Here is a 19,576-nt window from a genome sequence, read left to right on the forward strand (position 1 = left end):
TGTGATCAGCATGCAATCAATTGACTCACCCCCTCCCTGTTCAAAGTTGGAAAAGTAGTGGGAAAGGCCTAGAAAAAAAATACTAAAAATGATAACAATGAATTAATGCATAGGCATTAAAGGGATGGTTCACCAAAATTACATTGGTGTCCTTACCTTAGATATTTAGCATTTTCGTGCTTCATGACCAATGAATTGTTAATTGTGTGTGTGTGTGTGTGTGTGTGTGTGTGTGTGTGTGTGTGTGTGTGTGTGTGTGTGTGTGTGAAAGAGAGCGAGAGAGCATTTAAGTCATGGCATTGCAACGAGCAACACCGCAGATATTGAGATGAGCGAGATGCAAGACTTTGCTCTCACACGGTCACACACAGTATCTGCGCAAGCGCGCATGTTCGCTTCACACTGTTACAGCTTAAAAGCCACGGGACTGAAACAGCGGAGAAGTTGAGCCTCGTGCTTGTTGAAGGAAATTGACCTAATATGCTGTTTACTTTCTGCATCTACGTCATATTGCTGAGTCTACCTTAATAAACACTGCCACATAGGTACAGTATGTTCCTATTATTATTGGCATTTTGACTAGTAGCAAGTAGAATATTTGTCTTGGGGTCAGAGGAGCCAGGTGTTTGCCCCATTCAGCACACCAAAAATAATACTGGATGCACTTGCACCCAATAAACATATCCATACGTTAGCACAGACATTCTATTAGGAAGATTTTCCTATGCAGTCAAGGCTCTGTCTCCTCCACTGATCAGGTTGGATACTCTTATTGGATAAGCAACAAACACCCACATCCCTTTGTTGTTGAGATGCATCAAAACACAAAGTTCAACAGTGGTTGCAGACCTTGTCTTTGGATAGGCATCCCATTGTTTGATTGGTTCCCAGTTTTAAAATGTATAACACATTCATAACCTATGCATAACCTATACATAACCCATTCATAACCCATACATAACACATTCATAACTCATATTTCACCCATTCAAAACCCATACATAATGCATTCATAACCCATACATAACACATTAATAACCTATAATAACCTGACGCATTCATAACATACATAGCCCACTCATAACCCATACATAACCCATTCATAACCCATTCATAACCCATACATAACCCATTCATAACCAATGCAAAACACATTGATTAGCAGCACTTGATCATTTTGCATGTTCAAATCTGCAGTATAACAAACAAACTACATTTACTGTGTGATATACCGGAAATATCAACTTGTGGTTGTTATTGATCATGAATGTGTTATTAATGTAACAGGGTTGGTTATGTTTCCACTTGACACAGCAGAATAAATATTTATATTAATTGATTTAATTTAAATATCAATAAGGTTTTATGCCGTTGGTTACGCAGATAGGGGAAGATTGCGAACATAAATTCTTCTTAGTCTGATATTGACATGGGGTAGGTCACATTCTGAAATTCTATATTCTATTTTCATATTTACAATGTGTACGAGTTCACTATGTAAATGTCCTAATGTATATACACTGAACAAAAATATAAACGCAAGATGTAGTGTTAGTCCCATGTTTCATAAACTGAAATTAAAGAGCCCAGAAATGTTCCATATGCACAAAATTGTATTTATTTATTTTTATTTCACCTTTATTTAACCAGGTAGGCTAGTTGAGAACAAGCTCTCATTTACAACTGCGACCTGGCCAAGATAAAGCAAAGCAGTTTGACACATACAACAACACAGAGTTACACATGGAATAAACAAACATACAGTCAATAAATAATACAGTATATATTTATTTAAATAAAATAAATAAATATATTTTTAAAGTCTATATATAAAATGCTAATTTCTCTCAAATGTTGTGCAAAAATGTGTTTACATCCCTGTTACTCAGCATTTCTTCTTCTTTCACAAGATAATCCATCCACCTGACAGGTGTGGCATATCAAGAAGCTGATGAAACAGCATGATCGTTACACAGGTGCTGGGGACAATAAAAGACCCTTCTAATATGTGCAGTTTTCTGACATAACACAATGCTACAGATGTCTCAAGTTTTGAGCAAGCATGCAATTGGCATGCTGACTGCAGGAATGTCCACCAGAATCATAAAACACGGGACGAGATGTTAAAACTGTCCATTGTGCCAATAGATGGTATGCACTCACATGAGATTTGCCGTGATGTTGACAGAGTGGCATGGGAGGTTTATTTCTTAAACTGGGTTAAGATGTCAATTTTGGGACACATCCTCAGTAGTGTGCCTTCAAATCAGTGGGTGTTTCGGCCTTTAATCACTAAACACCCTCATCAAAGGTGGCCAGCTAAAGGGTGATCAAGCCTTAGCTTGTGTCCCATGCACAATTAAGATTTCCCACGGGACTATGCAAGGCAGGGGCGTCCTCTTCCCTGAGCCAGCCCTACAGCTGACCGCATATCTCATATGCCCTCCTCAAGTTGGAGGGATCTGAATTGGGTTCTCAGGTGGGGGTGGGGGGGTCATGAAGTTATAGCGCAGCAAGGGTCCTTCCGTTTGATCCAGATCCACTGGCTGCCTCTTTCAGCTGCTTGAGAAACTGCTCTGACGGTCTGCCTCAGAGCCTGTCCATGGATTCCAAGTTCTTTCAGCAACCTGATGGTGGAATAAGCCACGAATCCTCTGCATCCCACTTCAACTAGCCAGACTTTTGCATTCCAGCCACGCTGAGTTGCGTCTGCTGCCAACTCTGTGTAACGCAGTTTTTTACACTCGTAGGCCTCTTCAACAGAGTTTTCCCACGGGTCTGTGAGCACTATGATGTACACAGCCTTTCGTGAAGGGGACCAGAGTACCATGTCTGGCCTAAGGTTGGTAGAAGCAATCTCAGGTGGAAAAATGAGTTGCTGGCCAGCATCTTCCAGTCCCGGGCCATGGCTAGGTGTCCAGTTTCTGGCTTCGTAGGAGGATGCTTGGGCCTTTTCTGTCCCTCCCGGATGAATGTTGTTGTTTTGACGGGATTGCTTGTTTTTGGAGGTAATGAATTGTTTACATGTTTTTATTTATACCTTTATTTAACTAGGGAAGTCAGTTAATAAGAACAAATTCTTATTTTCAATGACGGCCTAGGAACAGGGGGTTAACTGCCTGTTCAGGGGCAGAACGGGGGTTTGAACTTGCAACCTTCCGGTTACTAGTCCAACACTCTAACCACTAGGCTACCCTACCGCACTCCTCTTGGTCTCAAGTGCTGCAGAAAGGCTCTTGAGAACCTGATTGTGCCTCCAAGTGTAGCGGCCTTGTGAGAGGCTGGTCTTGCAACCTGTCATTATATGCCTGAGAGTCGCTGGAGCTGGGCAGAGGGGGCAGGTCGGGTCCTCGCCATACCATTGATGTAGGTTTTTTGGTGATGGATGCACATCATAAACAGCTCTTATGATGAAGCTGATGTTGCTTGCCTCCATTTGCCAAAGCTCACTCCAGTTGATCTTTCTCCTCTTCAGGCCTTCCCACCGCGTCCATTGCCCTTGTTTAGCAAGAGAGACAGCCTTTGCACTTCTTGCAGTCTCCTCCTGTCTGCGCACCTCCTCGACCACCAGCTTCCTGCGTTCAGATGTTGTTGCCTTATGGAACGTTGGTTTGCTTGCTGCCAGGCCAAAGCCTCCTCTTCCATGCTGGATATTCCCCACAATGTCTTGGTGTCTAGGGGCTGATGTTGCTTGCTGCACATCCTTGGATGATGTCCATTTCCGTCCAGTTTGTAGGGGAGGTGCAGCCTTGCTAATGGTCGGATATTTGGAGTCCTTCAATGTCATCTGAAGTCTTACTTTAGAGCACTTGTACTCCTCCGTTTTTTTATTTTATTTTTTTATTTCACCTTTATTTAACCAGGTAGGCTAGTTGAGAACAAGTTCTCATTTGCAACTGCGACCTGGCCAAGATAAAGCATAGCAGTGTGAGCAGACAACACAGAGTTACACATGGAGTAAACAATTAACAAGTCAATAACACAGTAGAAAGAAAAAAAAGGGGGGAGTCTATATACAATGTGTGCAAAAGGCATGAGGAGGTAGGCGAATAATTACAATTTTGCAGATTAACACTGGAGTGATAAATGATCAGATGGTCATGTACAGGTAGAGATATTGGTGTGCAAAAGAGCAGAAAAGTAAATAAATAAAAACAGTATGGGGATGAGGTAGGTGAAAATGGGTGGGCTATTTACCAATAGACTATGTACAGCTGCAGCGATCGGTTAGCTGCTCAGATAGCTGATGTTTGAAGTTGGTGAGGGAGATAAAAGTCTCCAACTTCAGCGATTTTTGCAATTCGTTCCAGTCACAGGCAGCAGAGTACTGGAACGAAAGGCGGCCGAATGAGGTGTTGGCTTTAGGGATGATCAATGAGATACACCTGCTGGAGCGCGTGCTACGGATGGGTGTTGCCATCGTGACCAGTGAACTGAGATAAGGCGGAGCTTTACCTAGCATGGACTTGTAGATGACCTGGAGCCAGTGGGTCTGGCGACGAATATGTAGCGAGGGCCAGCCGACTAGAGCATACAAGTCGCAGTGGTGGGTGGTATAAGGTGCTTTAGTGACAAAGCGGATGGCACTGTGATAGACTGCATCCAGTTTGCTGAGTAGAGTGTTGGAAGCCATTTTGTAGATGACATCGCCGAAGTCGAGGATCGGTAGGATAGTCAGTTTTACTAGGGTAAGCTTGGCGGCGTGAGTGAAGGAGGCTTTGTTGCGGAATAGAAAGCCGACTCTTGATTTGATTTTCGATTGGAGATGTTTGATATGAGTCTGGAAGGAGAGTTTGCAGTCTAGCCAGACACCTAGGTACTTATAGATGTCCACATATTCAAGGTCGGAACCATCCAGGGTGGTGATGCTAGTCGGGCACGCGGGTGCAGGCAGCGATCGGTTGAAAAGCATGCATTTGGTTTTACTAGCGTTTAAGAGCAGTTGGAGGCCACGGAAGGAGTGTTGTATGGCATTGAAGCTCTTTTGGAGGTTATATAGCACAGTGTCCAATGACGGGCCGAAAGTATATAGAATGGTGTTAGACTTGTAAGAGGTAGTTTAAGGACCCCTTTGCCATAGAGGCCGATGTTACTCAGGCATTGTGGGACACCCAGCCATTTCTTCACGTATGAGGTAATAGTTCACTCCATCTTCTCCACTGTTGTTATTGGGACCTCATAGACGGCGAGTGGCCACATTACCCGGGGGAGAAGTCCAAACTGTAGGCACCAAAGCTTGAGCTTCCCAGGCAGTAGGGTCTTGTTGATGTTCTCAAGACCGTCGGCGATGTCCTGCCTTACTTTCTGCACTTGATCTTTATCCCGGAGGGTTTCGTTGTACCATCTACACAGGCTCTTGACGGGTTGCTCAGACACCGTTGGTATCGGGTCATCTCCAATGCAGAACCTCACATCTTCAAGCTGTCCCTTGACTATGGAGATGCTTCTAGATTTGCTTGGCCTGATTTTCATCCAGGCCCACTTGATGTTATACTGCAGTTTTGCAAGTAGCCCCCTGGTGCATGCTGCAGTGGTGGTCAGTGTAGTCATGTCATCCATGTATGCTCGGATAGGTGGGAGATTTCAGATGACATTGAAGGACTCCAAAGACCAGACCATTAGCAAGGCTGCACCTCCCCTACAAACTGATCATGAGGAAGGTGAGGGATCAGCCCAGAACTACACGGCAGGACCTGGTCAATGACCTGAAGAGAGCTGGGACCACAGTCTCAAAGAAAACCATTAGTAACACACTACGCCGTCATGGATTAAAATCCTGCAGCGCACGCAAGGTCCCCCTGCTCAAGCCAGCGCATGTCCAGGCCCGTCTGAAGTTTGCCAATGACCATCTGGACGATCCAGAGGAGGAATGGGAGAAGGTCATGTAGTCTGATGAGACAAAAATAGAGCTTTTTGGTCTAAAGTCCACTCGCCGTGTTTGGAGGAAGAAGAAAGATGAGTACAACCCCAAGAACACCATCCCAACCGTGAAGCATGGAGGTGGAAACATCATTCTTTGGGGATGCTTTTCTGCAAAGGGGACAGGACGACTGCACCGTATTGAGGGGAGGATGGATGGGGACCTGTATCGCGAGATCTTGGCCAACAACCTCCTTCCCTCAGTAAGAGCATTGAAGATGGGTTGTGGCTGGGTCATCCAGCATGACAACGACCCAAAACATACAGCCAGGGCAACTAAGGAGTGGCTCCGTAAGAAGCATCTCAAGGCCCTGGAGTGGCCTAGCCAGTCTCCAGACCTGAACCCAATAGAAAATCTTTGGAGGGAGCTGAAAGTCCGTATTGCCCAGCGACAGCCCCGAAACCTGAAGGATCTGGAGAAGGTCTGTTTTTATTTTTTTTTATTTCACCTTTATTTAACCAGGTAGGCTAGTTGAGAACAGGTTCTCATTTGCAACTGCGACCTGGCCAAGATAAAGCATAGCAGAGTGAACAGACAACACAGAGTTACACATGGAGTAAACAATTAACAAGTCAATAACACAGTAGAGAAAAAAAAGGGGAGTCTATATACAATGTGTGCAAAAGGCATGAGGAGGTAGGCGAATAATTACAATATTGCAGATTAACACTGGAGGAGGAGTGGGCCAAAATCCCTGCTGCAGTGTGTGTACACCTGGTCAAGAACTACAGAAAACGTATGATCTCTGAAATTGCAAACGAAGGTTTCTGTACCAAATATTAAGTTCTGCTTTTCTGATGTATCAAATACTTATGTCATGCAATAAAATGCAAATTAATTGCTTAAAAATCATACAATGTGACTTTATGGATTATTATTTTAGATTCCGTCTCTCACAGTTGAAGTGTACCTATGATAAAAATGACAGACCTCTACATGCTTTGTAAGTAGGAAAACCTGCAAAATCGGCTGTGTATCAAATACTTGTTCTCCCCACTTTATATATACAGTGCCTTGCGAAAGTATTCGGCCCCCTTGAACTTTGCGACCTTTTGCCACATTTCAGGCTTCAAACATAAAGATATAAAACTGTATTTTTTTGTGAAGAATCAACAACAAGTGGGACACAATCATGAAGTGGAACGACATTTATTGGATATTTCAAACTTTTTTAACAAATCAAAAACTGAAAAATTGGGCGTGCAAAATTATTCAGCCCCCTTAAGTTAATACTTTGTAGCGCCACCTTTTGCTGCGATTACAGCTGTAAGTCGCTTGGGGTATGTCTCTATTAGTTTTGCACATCGAAAGACTGAATTTTTTCCCCATTCCTCCTTGCAAAACAGCTCGAGCTCAGTGAGGTTGGATGGAGAGCATTTGTGAACAGCAGTTTTCAGTTCTTTCCACAGATTCTCGATTGGATTCAGGTCTGGACTTTGACTTGGCCATTCTAACACCTGGATATGTTTATTTTTGAACCATTCCATTGTAGATTTTGCTTTATGTTTTGGATCATTGTCTTGTTGGAAGACAAATCTCCGTCCCAGTCTCAGGTCATTCTTCCAGAATGGTCCTGTATTTGGCTCCATCCATCTTCCCATCAATTTTAACCATCTTCCCTGTCCCTGCTGAAGAAAAGCAGGCCCAAACCATGATGCTGCCACCACCATGTTTGACAGTGGGGATGGTGTGTTCAGGGTGATGAGCTGTGTTGCTTTTACGCCAAACATAACGTTTTGCATTGTTGCCAAAAAGTTCAATTTTGGTTTCATCTGACCAGAGCACCTTCTTCCACATGTTTGGTGTGTCTCCCAGGTGGCTTGTGGCAAACTTTAAACAACACTTTTTATGGATATCTTTAAGAACTGGCTTTCTTCTTGCCACTCTTCCATAAAGGTCAGATTTGTGCAATATACGACTGATTGTTGTCCTATGGACAGAGTCTCCCACCTCAGCTGTAGATCTCTGCAGTTCATCCAGAGTGATCATGGGCCTCTTGGCTGCATCTCTGATCAGTCTTCTCCTTGTATGAGCTGAAAGTTTAGAGGGACGGCCAGGTCTTGGTAGATTTGCAGTGGTCTGATACTCCTTCCATTTCAATATTATCGCTTGCACAGTGCTCCTTGGGATGTTTAAAGCTTGGGAAATATTTTTGTATCCAAATCCAGCTTTAAACTTCTTCACAACAGTATCTCGGACCTGCCTGGTGTGTTCCTTGTTCTTCATGATGCTCTCTGCGCTTTTAACGGACCTCTGAGACTATCACAGTGCAGGTGCATTTATACGGAGACTTGATTACACACAGGTGGATTGTATTTATCATCATTAGTCATTTAGGTCAACATTGGATCATTCAGAGATTCTCACTGAACTTCTGGAGAGAGTTTGCTGCACTGAAAGTAAAGGGGCTGAATAATTTTGAATGCCCAATTTTCCAGTTTTTGATTTGTTCAAAAGTTTGAAATATCCAATAAATGTCGTTCCACTTCATGATTGTGTCCCACTTGTTGTTGATTCTTCACAAAAAAATACAGTTTTATATCTTTATGTTTGAAGCCTGAAATGTGGCAAAAGGTCGCAAAGTTCAAGGGGGCCGAGTACTTTCGCAAGGCACTGTATATTCACAGTACCAGTCAAAAGTTTGGACACAACTACTATTTATTTTAACTATTTTCTACATTGTAGAATAATAGTGAAGACATCAAAACTACGAAATAACACATATGGAATCAAGTAGTAACCAAAAAAGTATTAAACAAATCAAAATACATGTTATATTTTATATTCTTGCCTTGATGACAGCTTTGCACCCTCTTGGCATTCTCTCAACCACGAAGGGTCAATGATCCACACACAATACTCTGTAATGTCTTAAGTGGAATAAAAAGTATACTATATACTATTATACTTGAATAGATAAGTATTCAACCCCCTGAGTCAATACATGTTAGAATCACCATTGGCAGAAAATTGTGTTTTTTGAGTGTTTTGGGATAAGTCTCTCTTGGGTAAGAGCTTTGCATACCTGGATTGTACAATATTTGGCTGTTATTCCTTTAAAAGTTCTTCAAGCGCTGTCAAGTTAGTTGTTGATCATTGCTAGATAGCCATTTTCATGCCATCGATTTCAAGCAGATTTAAGTCAAAACTGTAACTAGGCCACTCAGGAACATTCAATGTCATTTTGGTAAGCAACCCCAGTGTATATTTGGCATTTTAGGTCCTGCTGAATGGTGAATTTGTCTCCCAGTTTCTGTTGAAAGGCAGACTGAACCAGTTTTTCTTCAAGGATTTTTCCTGGGATTGCTATTATGTTTGCTTTATCCTAAATAACTCCCTTGTCCTTGCCAATGACAAGCATAACCATAACATGATTCAGCCACCACTATGCTTGAAAATATGAAGACTGGTACTCAGTGATGTGTTGTGTTGGATTAGCCCCAAACATAAATTAATTAATTAGCCAAATTTTTTTGCAGTATTATTTCAGTGCCTTATTGCAAACAAAATGCATGTTTTGGAATATTTTTATACTGTGCGGGCTTCTTTCTTTTTACTCTGTCATTTAGTTTTGTGGAGTAACTACGATGTTGTTGATCCATCCTCAGTTTTCTCATATCATAGCCATTAATCTGTTACTGTTTTAAAATCCCCATTGGCTTCATGGTTAAATCCCTGAGTGGTTTCCTTCCTCTCTGGCAATTGAGTTAGGAAGGACGCCTGCATCTTTGTAGTGACTGGGTGTATTGATACACCATCCAAAGCGTAATTGATAACTTCACTATGCTCAAAGGGATATTGAGTGTCTGCTTCTTTTCTTTTCACCCATCTCACAATAGGTGCCCTTTGCGATGCATTGGAAAACCTCCCTGGTCTTTGTGGTTGAATCTGTGCTTGAAATTCACTTCTGGACTGAGGGACCTTTCAGATAAATGTATGTGTGTGGTACAGAGGTGGGGTAGTCATTAAAAAATCATGTTAACCACTATCATTGCACACAGAGTGATTCCATGCAACTTATAATGTGACTTGTTAAGCACATTTCTTTAAATGTAGGCTTGCTATAACAAAGAGGTTGAATTCTTATTAATTCAAGACATTTCAGATTTTCATTTTTTATTAATTTGTACAAAATTCTAAAAACAAAATTCCATATTGACAGTATGCGGTATTGTGCATATATCAGTGACACAAAATCTCGATTGAATCCATTTTAAATTCAGGGTGTAACACAACAAAATGTGGAAAAAGTCAAGGGGTGTGAATACTTTCTGAAGGCACTGTAATTTCCATGCCAAAAGACACAACACAAATCTACAGCCATCAACATACTGTCCTGCAAATCTAATTTGCTTCTTCTATCTATCGTCAGGTACTGACATTGATTGTATTTTGTACTATTTTTGTCATTGTTTTGATGTTTGATTACAAAAAACCTAGTCTGATACCGACTGACAAGCAACAAATCACAAATCTACAGCCATTAACATACTGTTGTCCTGCACATCTAATGTGCTTCCTTGTGTCTATTGTCAGAATAAACACCAATAAACCTTGATCGCTGACTGGACAGTCCTTTCTTTAAAAATACAACACAAGAGAATTATGAAGTACAATGACATCGGTTACATTAACATCCCCTCAAGTAAAGTTGTACTGCGTATGTGTTATGAATTTGCTAATACATTTGAGTAATTTAGCAGACACTCATAAACAGAGCTACTTCCTGGAGCAATAAGGGGTAAGTGCCTTACTCAAAGGCACATCAACAGATTTTTCACCTAGTCGGTTTACCTAATCACATAGTCAGCTCAGGGACTCAAACCAGCAAACTTCAATTACTGGCCCATCACTATTAACCCCATTAAACATCGCCTCAAGTAATGTTGTAACACAGACACAGAGTGTGAGATGGAACGAGATGGATTTTGGCCGATATTCGGCACATTTTCTCGTCGATTAAACATTTTTATTTCAAAATCGTTTTCTTATCCCAAAACTAAAATCTGTTATGAACAGAGTGGACTAAGTTTTTTGTAGACTTTACCGTTTGCAAAACGTTTAAAAATCGCGTTGTTTAGAAGGAGTGCAAAGGCGAATGTAGTTTCTGCACAGGCACACTTCACATAATATGTGTTCCCTAACGGAAATTTGCAGATATATGTTGGAACGCGCCAATAGGATCTCGCTAGCTTGTGCTTGAATCTGCCCACCTCATTGCTTTTTCTGCCCACTGTGACTCTTTATTCCCATTGAAAACAATAGGCTGTGGTCTATCTTGGTTTAGTTGTAAAACTCTTTGGCTGAAGCATCCGTTTAGAACTTTTTCTCACTCCCAACTATGGTAGTGAGAGGCAGTCCAGTCACGGGTTACTTAGCTCAGTAAATACATTTATGTTCCTTAAACTAGAATATGTTAAAATCACAGTGCACTTAGTTTTATAGACTTGACGAGCAATTCACGAGGGAGGCGTTCCTCTATTGAAATATGCAAATATATGCTACAACGCGCCAATGGGATCTCGCTAGCTCGTGTGCTTGGCTTTTCCCACCTCCATGCTTGTTCTGCCCGCTATGAATAATATGCTCCCACTGTAAACGACACATATGAACTATTTTGGGTTAGTTAAACATATATTTGGTTGTACTGCGTATGTGTTATGGATAATGAATGTATTATCAACATCCCCTCAAATAAAGTGTTAAGGAACTTTCTTAGTGAATCAAACAGCCAAGGTAAATGGAACACCAATTTAGTTATTTTGACTGGACTAGCAGTCCAGAATATACTAGTGGACCACTAGTCCAGTCAAAACTGATTTGTTTTCTATTTAGGAGTGGACAATCCCTTCACACTGCCCTATTTGTGACTGATCTCCGATTGGCCATTGAAAGGGGTGTGCAATTGTCTGTCAGATCCGAAAGGAAACAAAGATGGCGGCATTTACTAGAGGCTCATTCACATTTATGAGACGCTTGGTATGTTTGTTTGAGTTTTTCCAAATGTTAATCCCCACATGAAAGCTTTGCATAAATAGTTGATGATGCACAAGTATCATACGTTTAGAAAACCTGCCACTATACCTACTATCTAGAGACTTTACCCATGCAGCTGCTAGCAAACAAGATACCTAGCTGAATGGCTAACGTTAGTTAACGAGTCTACACTACGGTGGGATTGAAATTAAATGTTTCGACATTGCTTTGTATTGACAAAAAATGCTATCTGCTCGCTACTACTAGCCAAAATATGTAGCTAGCCAACAAATTGACTCAAACTCTTGACGTTGTGTGTGATGACAGAATTGAACATGAATGTCAATGGTTACAATGTCTTTTCAAAAAGTTTCCAGTTAACGTTAGCTAAAGTAACTTAGCAACAATTTAGAAACAATTTAGCCATGAATGGCTACAACACTTTGGGATTGACGATTTAACTTTGTTGGATGGTAAATTGGTTAGATAATAAATAACTTAACTTGCTTTGCATCTAGTTAACTTTTGATAGCTACCCAACAGTCATGCTATATAATAACTAAAGATGCTGTGTATAGAAGTAGCGAGCTCCCGCAGTGTCCAACCCCATAAAATTAATGGTAATGACATGGATCTCTTTATTGTCAATGTTTATCATCCCAGATTTTGGAACACCGGCACAAGCGTTGCTGCTCCAGGGTCCAAACTGGCCGACCAGACTACACCCTCCATCCCCACTCTGTCTTCATCCCTCAGCTGTGCAGCACTAGGTTTTTTCGCACAAGTTATGGTGAGTAGGCTTCTGCACTAACAGTATATTCCAACTGAAGCGTGTTCTTTTTGCAGGGCCAGGTGCTGGGGGGTGGGTTTGCTTTTTTTTAGACCATTCCCTTGGTCCTTAAATTAAATCTCCAACCACCCGGGCATTGTACCATTCAAAGCGAACTAGCCCAATAAGGAAGAACGCTGTTGACAGTGTACACACAGGCTGTAAACAATCAATCTTACAGGTTCAAATTATGTTACAAATATTTTATTTTAAATAATTCAGTTCTATTACAACAGATGTCATAGACATAAGGCTATGTGGAAGTTATAGGCTAAAGAATTAATGTTGTTTTAATGATCACTTGTTCTTTTTACAGTCACACCAGGACCAATTCTGCCATTCAAACTTTCAGATATTGGTGAGGGCATCATGGAGGTGACGGTGAAGGAATGGTATGTTTTAAAAATATGGTACACCGATGTGAGCACCACTTTTTTATGAATTAGGTTTTTATAAGAGTTGCCACTAGAAGGCACACAAGTTCAATTATTACAGGGCTTTGCTGCTCCAAGATTTGCTGCTCCAAGATACATCTTTTGTTAGGGTTCAATGTCTCTTTCTCTTCCCATAGGTATGTAAAGGAGGGAGACAAGGTGTCTCAGTTTGACAGCATCTGTGAGGTACAGAGTGACAAGGCATCTGTTACCATCACAAGTCGCTATGACGGTGTCATTAAAAAGCTCTACTATGAGGTGGATGCTACAGCCTTAGTGGGCACAGCGCTGGTGGATATCGAGACAGAGTCCGGTCCGGGTAGGTAGGGCACCAACCCTAGAGTAATGGGAATCTCCCAACTTCTTATGTATGAAGTCGCTGACAGTGAACATTTTCAGAACAGTTGGAACTGGAAACCATTTCCTTTACCTTTTTATATTACCGTTCATCATAAAAATACAAATGTAGAAACACAACAGAATATCTGGAAGTCCGAAAACAACATTGACTCCCATTGGTTGGTGGTGATGGTGACTTTGTGGTCAATCTTTCAGAGGTGGCCCATGAGGAGGATGTTGTGGAGACCCCGGCAATGTCACACGATGAGCACACACACCAGGAAATCAAGGGACACAAGACCCAGGCCACCCCTGCAGTCCGTCGTTTAGCTATGGAGAACAATGTGAGTTATTAAAACATACACACACTGTCAACACAAAGTATAGCAGCACACTGCCCCTTTAACCAGTGGTACCAATGCTCATCCTAGAGAGCTAATGGGTGTGCAGGATTTTGTGGATGTCCACTAGGGCTGGGAATTGCCAGGGACCATATGATGTTATCACGATACCAAGGTGCTGATATGTATTGCAATATGATGTTCCAAACATATTGCTCACTATATGTTCTACTACAGAGAGACAAGAGAGAAAATGAGTTTTGATCAGTCAGGAAAATAACTGCTGAAAACATGGTGTCTCACTGTTTAAAAAGAAGATCGACCACAAGTTATAGGTAGGAAAATACCGCAGTTTAGGCGCAGGTGCAGCCGACTAGCGCCAACTACAGCTATCTACAGTAAAAATATATATAAAACAAATAAATAACATTGCGATATGTAAGTGTATCGACCCCCACCACACTAATGTCCACCTGTCTGTCATTTTACCTCATTGCCACTCCCCATTATTTCTTTACCTCATGTTCACCTGTCTGTCTCATTACTCCTTCTCAGATAAAGCTGAGTGAAGTGGTCGGAACGGGGAGAGACGGACGGATCCTCAAAGAGGACATCGTCAACTTCCTGGCCAAACAGACAGGGGCCATCTTACCCCTGACCCCATTCCACGAGATTCAGCCTCCACTTCCCACAGCATCCGCCCCCTCTTCGGGTGTCAAGCCCAAGGCGAAGTTCCCACCAAGTGTTCCGCTCCCTGCAATCTCCAGGCCTGTCTTCTCGGGCACGGACAGCACTGAGCCCCTGAAAGGTAGAGGCAGTTTTACAGAGATGGTTAATGCTTCCAGTAAATGTATTTGCTTTCTGGGATACATCTCTGATTCAGATAATAATCACTATGGGTGATCCCTTTTTCCCATTGTATTCCTTGGAACGACCAGGTTTCCACAAAGCGATGGTAAAGACCATGACTGCCGCCTTGAAAATTCCCCACTTTGGATACTGTGATGAGGTGAACCTGACCAGGCTGGTACAGCTGCGCAAGGAGCTGAAGGGCCTGTCAGAGGCTCGTGGTGTCAAGCTCAGCTACATGCCCTTCTTCATCAAGGTGAACTTTGACTCCTGACATAATATAATGATGTTGTGAGGTGACATTTGGGTGTCAAGCTGCCCCTGAACAAGGCAGTTAACCCACTGTTCCTAGGCCGTCATTGAAAATAAGAATTTTTAACACATTTCAATGTCATAACAATCATGCCAAATAAAGTGTTATAGTGAGGTGGCAAGGTGGCACTATAACACTTTATTTGGCATGATTGTTATGACATTGAAATGTGTTATAAGCTCATGTCAGTTTATGACCACCCATGCCAAATGACATATTATTATTATTATGACAAATTAAACGGCTTAAATGGCTTCTGTTATGACTGGAGAGCAACCTCACTGCAACAGGTGTCATAAGTCTCATGATGCAGTGGGATGCATCATGCCATTTTTAAAAGTTTATTTAACTAGGCAAGTCCGTTAAGAACAAATTCTTATTTTCAATGACGGCCTAGGAACAGTGGGTTAACTGCCTTGTTCAGGGGCAGAACGACAGATTTTTACCTTGTCAGCTCAGGGATTCGATCTTGCAACCTTCCGGTTATTAGTCCGACGCTCTAACCACTAGACTACCTGCCATACCATACCAAAAGGACTATGTTGGAGGATTTGGAGAAATAGTCTGTTTGCTGTGATGGTGATAAATATCTTGTCTGTTTGAGCAGGCTGCTTCTCTGGGCCTACTCCGTTTCCCCATCCTCAACGCCTCGGTGGACGAGGCTGTTCAGAACATCACCTACAAGGTAAGGCTGCCGGAAGGTCCCCCAGCTCTAGATATTGCAGTGTTATTATAGATAATGACGCATCAAAATATTCAAATAAATGGTGTATTTGTGCTTGATCACGGCGAGCACAATTCTGGACGGTAGAAATAGAAGGAATCATTAACATGAACATGAAGAGTGTTTAAACTTCTCAGATACCCCCCCCCCCCCCTGTCGAAAAGATTGAGAACCCAAACTGGGTCAGCTTCTTTTTCGTCTCCTCCAACCAGGTGTCCCACAACATTGGCCTGGCCATGGACACGAGACGGGGTCTGCTGGTACCCAATGTGAAGAATGTGCAGATGCTGAGTGTGTTTGAGATTGCCGTGGAGCTCAACCGCATGCAGACTCTGGGCGCCACGGGCCAGCTGGGCACGGCCGACCTCACAGGAGGCACCTTCACCCTCTCCAACATCGGCTCGGTGAGAGGGGTTGGGGTTTGGGGGCCTTGGGAGAAACTAATGCTAAAGCTGGGAGGATGCGCTTGTTAAGTAATACTGATAAATCAAACTGGTTGGGCTTTGTGGTATTCATCTAGTAATGCTTACTTGAATAGTAATTGACTGCTAGCTACTGCATTATTTGTTTCCTATGCTTGCATGGGTCGCTTGTTCAGTATTTACATGTCATGTATCTGTGTATTCCCTTGAATCAGATTGGAGGCACGTATGCAAAGCCAGTGATTTTGCCTCCAGAGGTGGCGATTGGCGCTCTGGGAAAGATCCAGGTTTGTGAATCCTAAATGACTTTATCAGCTACAGTTGAAGTCGGAAGTTTACATACACCTTAGCCAAATACATTTAAACTTGGTGGTCCACAATTCCTGACATTTAATCCCAGTAAAAATTCCCTGTTTTAGGTCAGTTAGGATCACCACTTTATTTTAAGAATGTGAAATGTCAGAATAATAGCAGAGCGAATGTTTTATTTCAGCTTTTATTTCTTTCATCACATTCCCAGTGGCTCAGAAGTTTATATACTCAATTAGTATTTGGTAGCATTGCCTTTTAATTGTTTAACTTGGATCAAATGTTCCGGGTAGCCTTCCACAAACTTCCCACAATAAGTTGGGTGAATTTTGGCCCATTCCTCCTGACAGAGCTGGTGTAACTGGTTCAGTTTTGTCGGCCTCCTTGCTCGCACGCGCTTTTTCAGTTCTGCCCACAAATCTTCTATGGGATTGAGGCTTTGTGATGACCACTCCAATACCTTGACTTTGTTGTCCTTAAGCCATTTTGCCACAACTTTGGAAGTATGCTTGGGGTCATTGTCCATTTGGAAGACCCATTTGCGACCAAGCTTCAACTGATGTCTTGAGATGTTGCTTCAATACATCCAAATAATTTTCCCTCATGATGCCATCTATTTTGTGAAGTGCACCAGTCCCTCCTGGAGCAAAGCATCCCCACAAAATCATGCTGCCACCCCCGTGCTTCACGGTTGGGATGGTGTTTTTCTGCTTGCAAGCCTCCCCCTTTTTCCTCCAAACATAATGATGGTCTTTATGGCCAAACAGTTCTATTTTTGTTTCATCAGACCAGAGGACATTTCTTCAAAAAGTACGATCTTTGTCCCCATGTGCAGTTGCAAACTGTAGTCTGGCTTTTTTATGGTGGTTTTGGAGCTGTGGCTTCTTCCTTGCTGAGTGGCCTTTCAGGTTATGTCGATATACGACTCGTTTTACCGTGGCTATAGATACTTTTGTACCTGTTCCCTCCAGCTTCTTCACAAGGTCCTTTGCTGTTGTTCTGGGATTGATTTGCATTTTCGCACCAAAGTACGTTCATCTCTAGGAGACAGAATGCGTCTCCTTCCTGAGCGGTGTGACGGCTGTGTGGTCCCATGGTGTTTATACTTGCATACTATTGTTTGTACAGATTAAATTGTTCCCAATGATGAACCAGACTTGTGGAGGTTTACAACTTTTTCTTGGCTGAGGTCTTCGCTGATTTCTTTTGATTTTTACTATGATGTCAAGCAAAGAGGCACTGAGTTTGAAGATAGGCCTTGAAATACATCCACAGGTACACCTTCAAATGACTCAAATTACGTCATTTACACAATCAGAAGCTTCTAAAGCCATGACATTTTCTGGAATTTTCCATGCTGTTTAAAGACACAGTCAACTTAGTGTTTGCTAACTTCTGACCCACTGGCATTGTGATACATTGAATTATAAGGGAAATTACTTGTCACGCACAAAGTAGATGTCCTAACCGACTTACCAAAACTATAGTTTAATAAGAAATTTGTGGAGTGGTTGAAAAACAAGTTTTAATGACTCCAACCTAAGAGTATGTAAACTTCGAACTTCAACTCTATGTTGTCCATGATGGCTATGGTGAGAAGCACAGGGGTATGGAACTCGGCTGATAATGGGAGCTGAGTGTTGGTTTTTAGCTCAGTGGGTATGTGTCTGGCTGACTGGGAGGTGCAGACACGATACAGATGCCTGACTGAGCCTCATGACTCTCTCTGTACTTGTTACATTATATTTATTTGGTGGTTATGTATGTCTTGATTGCTTTATGAATAATAATCTCCTGACATATTCATGCCCCTTTCAGGTCCTGCCGAGGTTTAACTCAAGGGACGAGATGGTGAAAGCTCACATCATGAATGTCAGCTGGTCGGCAGACCACCGGATCATCGACGGGGCCACAATGGCGCGCTTCTCGAACCTGTGGAGGGACAACCTGGAGAACCCAGCATCAATGGTCCTGGACCTAAAATGAGCCTGCGGCACCCTGGACGGCCTCCTCTGAATGCAGCTCTGCGACGCAAAACCAGTCACCATGATTATGTGAAAATGGTCTACTGTACTCTGACTCTCTGGGTAGTCACATTGACTGGGTGTTACTGGTCCCCATACTGCTCCCGCCTCCTTGGCCTTCCAAAACCTTTCTTCTTCAGAATATGAATGGCTGCACATGCCACAGACACTACAAGTTACCTACTACTCAACATTGTGAAACTAATATCAAGTTGCAGGCTGTTTTATCTTTGTGTGTTGCCTTAGTTTGATTTCTCTCTTCCGGTTGCCTTACTGACATAGGATGGTTAGGAACAGTAGCGCTTTTTGCTGAATGTTGGAAAACAGACCTTTAGTAAACCTACTCTATTTCTGAAATACTGTATGGCTCTGTAAAAAAAGGCCCTGCACCTTTTAAGGGTATTGGTGCCGAAACCAGGGAATAACCTTAAAGGTGCAAGGGCTTTTCTTAATTTTTTTTATGGCCCCACACATTCCCTCAGCAACACTAGAAAGCTCTTTTCAAGAGTGTGTGATTTAGTGATTCCCCTTGAAAAGCATCATTGCACAACACGCACTTGTGAGTGTACACATCTGCTATGAGTGGACATAAGGCTCCTACAATAGCTCCACAATTGTTAGTTTGATAAATGTATCTGTTAGTCTGCTTTTATTGCTGTCAGATAATGTATTGCTTTAAAAAATTATGGTTGGAAGTGAACACCTAGTGTAGGATTTTGGGGAATGTGTACTGTGATCTCTCTGTACTTAAGGGAGATTGTATTATTTGATGGGACAGGAGAAATGCCAGACTGACTCGACAACCACTGTTCTTTCTGATAGTGTGAATCCTGAAAACAAGTTTAATACATTTAATGTGTAAAGCTTTGTTCTTGTGTTGTGCATTATATGTTCCCCAAGACTCGTGAAGCTCATTATTTTGGCAAAATAAAGCCTTTCATTTATCTATATCACGTGTCAATCTCATTCTATGAATGAAGGGCAGAGGGTCTGCGGGTTTTCTCTTAATCGATCTACAGCTATGTATGTCAGCTCAATTTGGAAATGACCTTAGTTTCTGTAACGTTTCATCAATACAGATTGAACAGAGCCCTAG

At 42.2% G+C, this 19,576-nt stretch overlaps 1 protein-coding gene and 1 non-coding gene across 2 annotated transcripts; both read left to right on the top strand.

Moving 5' to 3' along the window:
• The first annotated feature begins 11,789 nt into the window (after positions 1-11,789).
• On the top strand, positions 11,790-19,428 carry LOC115109103 (lipoamide acyltransferase component of branched-chain alpha-keto acid dehydrogenase complex, mitochondrial-like). Its single transcript, XM_029633702.2, has 11 exons — positions 11,790-11,899; positions 12,560-12,686; positions 13,042-13,117; positions 13,297-13,478; positions 13,715-13,842; positions 14,395-14,647; positions 14,778-14,944; positions 15,609-15,686; positions 15,938-16,129; positions 16,363-16,434; positions 18,275-19,428. The coding sequence occupies exons 1-11, from the start codon at positions 11,855-11,857 to the stop codon at positions 18,440-18,442; spliced, it is 1,488 nt and encodes a 495-aa protein (XP_029489562.1). The 5' UTR covers positions 11,790-11,854; the 3' UTR covers positions 18,443-19,428.
• LOC115109823 (small nucleolar RNA SNORD94) lies at positions 18,040-18,172 on the top strand. Its single transcript, XR_003860565.1, has one exon. It is a non-coding gene; the product is annotated as a small nucleolar RNA SNORD94 (small nucleolar RNA).
• Positions 19,429-19,576: the final 148 nt, after the last annotated feature.

The sequence above is a fragment of the Oncorhynchus nerka genome, linkage group LG25 (genome assembly GCF_034236695.1).
Source record: "Oncorhynchus nerka isolate Pitt River linkage group LG25, Oner_Uvic_2.0, whole genome shotgun sequence".
Taxonomy (NCBI): domain Eukaryota; kingdom Metazoa; phylum Chordata; class Actinopteri; order Salmoniformes; family Salmonidae; genus Oncorhynchus; species Oncorhynchus nerka.

Bases quoted from the DNA above. Each gene is read 5' to 3' on its own strand.
- LOC115109103 (XM_029633702.2), top strand. From the start codon at position 11,855: ATGGCGGCATTTACTAGAGGCTCATTCACATTTATGAGACGCTTG. The intron at 13,479-13,714 runs GTAGGTAGGGCA...TCAATCTTTCAG, and splicing joins CGAGACAGAGTCCGGTCCGG to AGGTGGCCCATGAGGAGGAT. The intron at 15,687-15,937 runs GTAAGGCTGCCG...TCCTCCAACCAG, and splicing joins TTCAGAACATCACCTACAAG to GTGTCCCACAACATTGGCCT.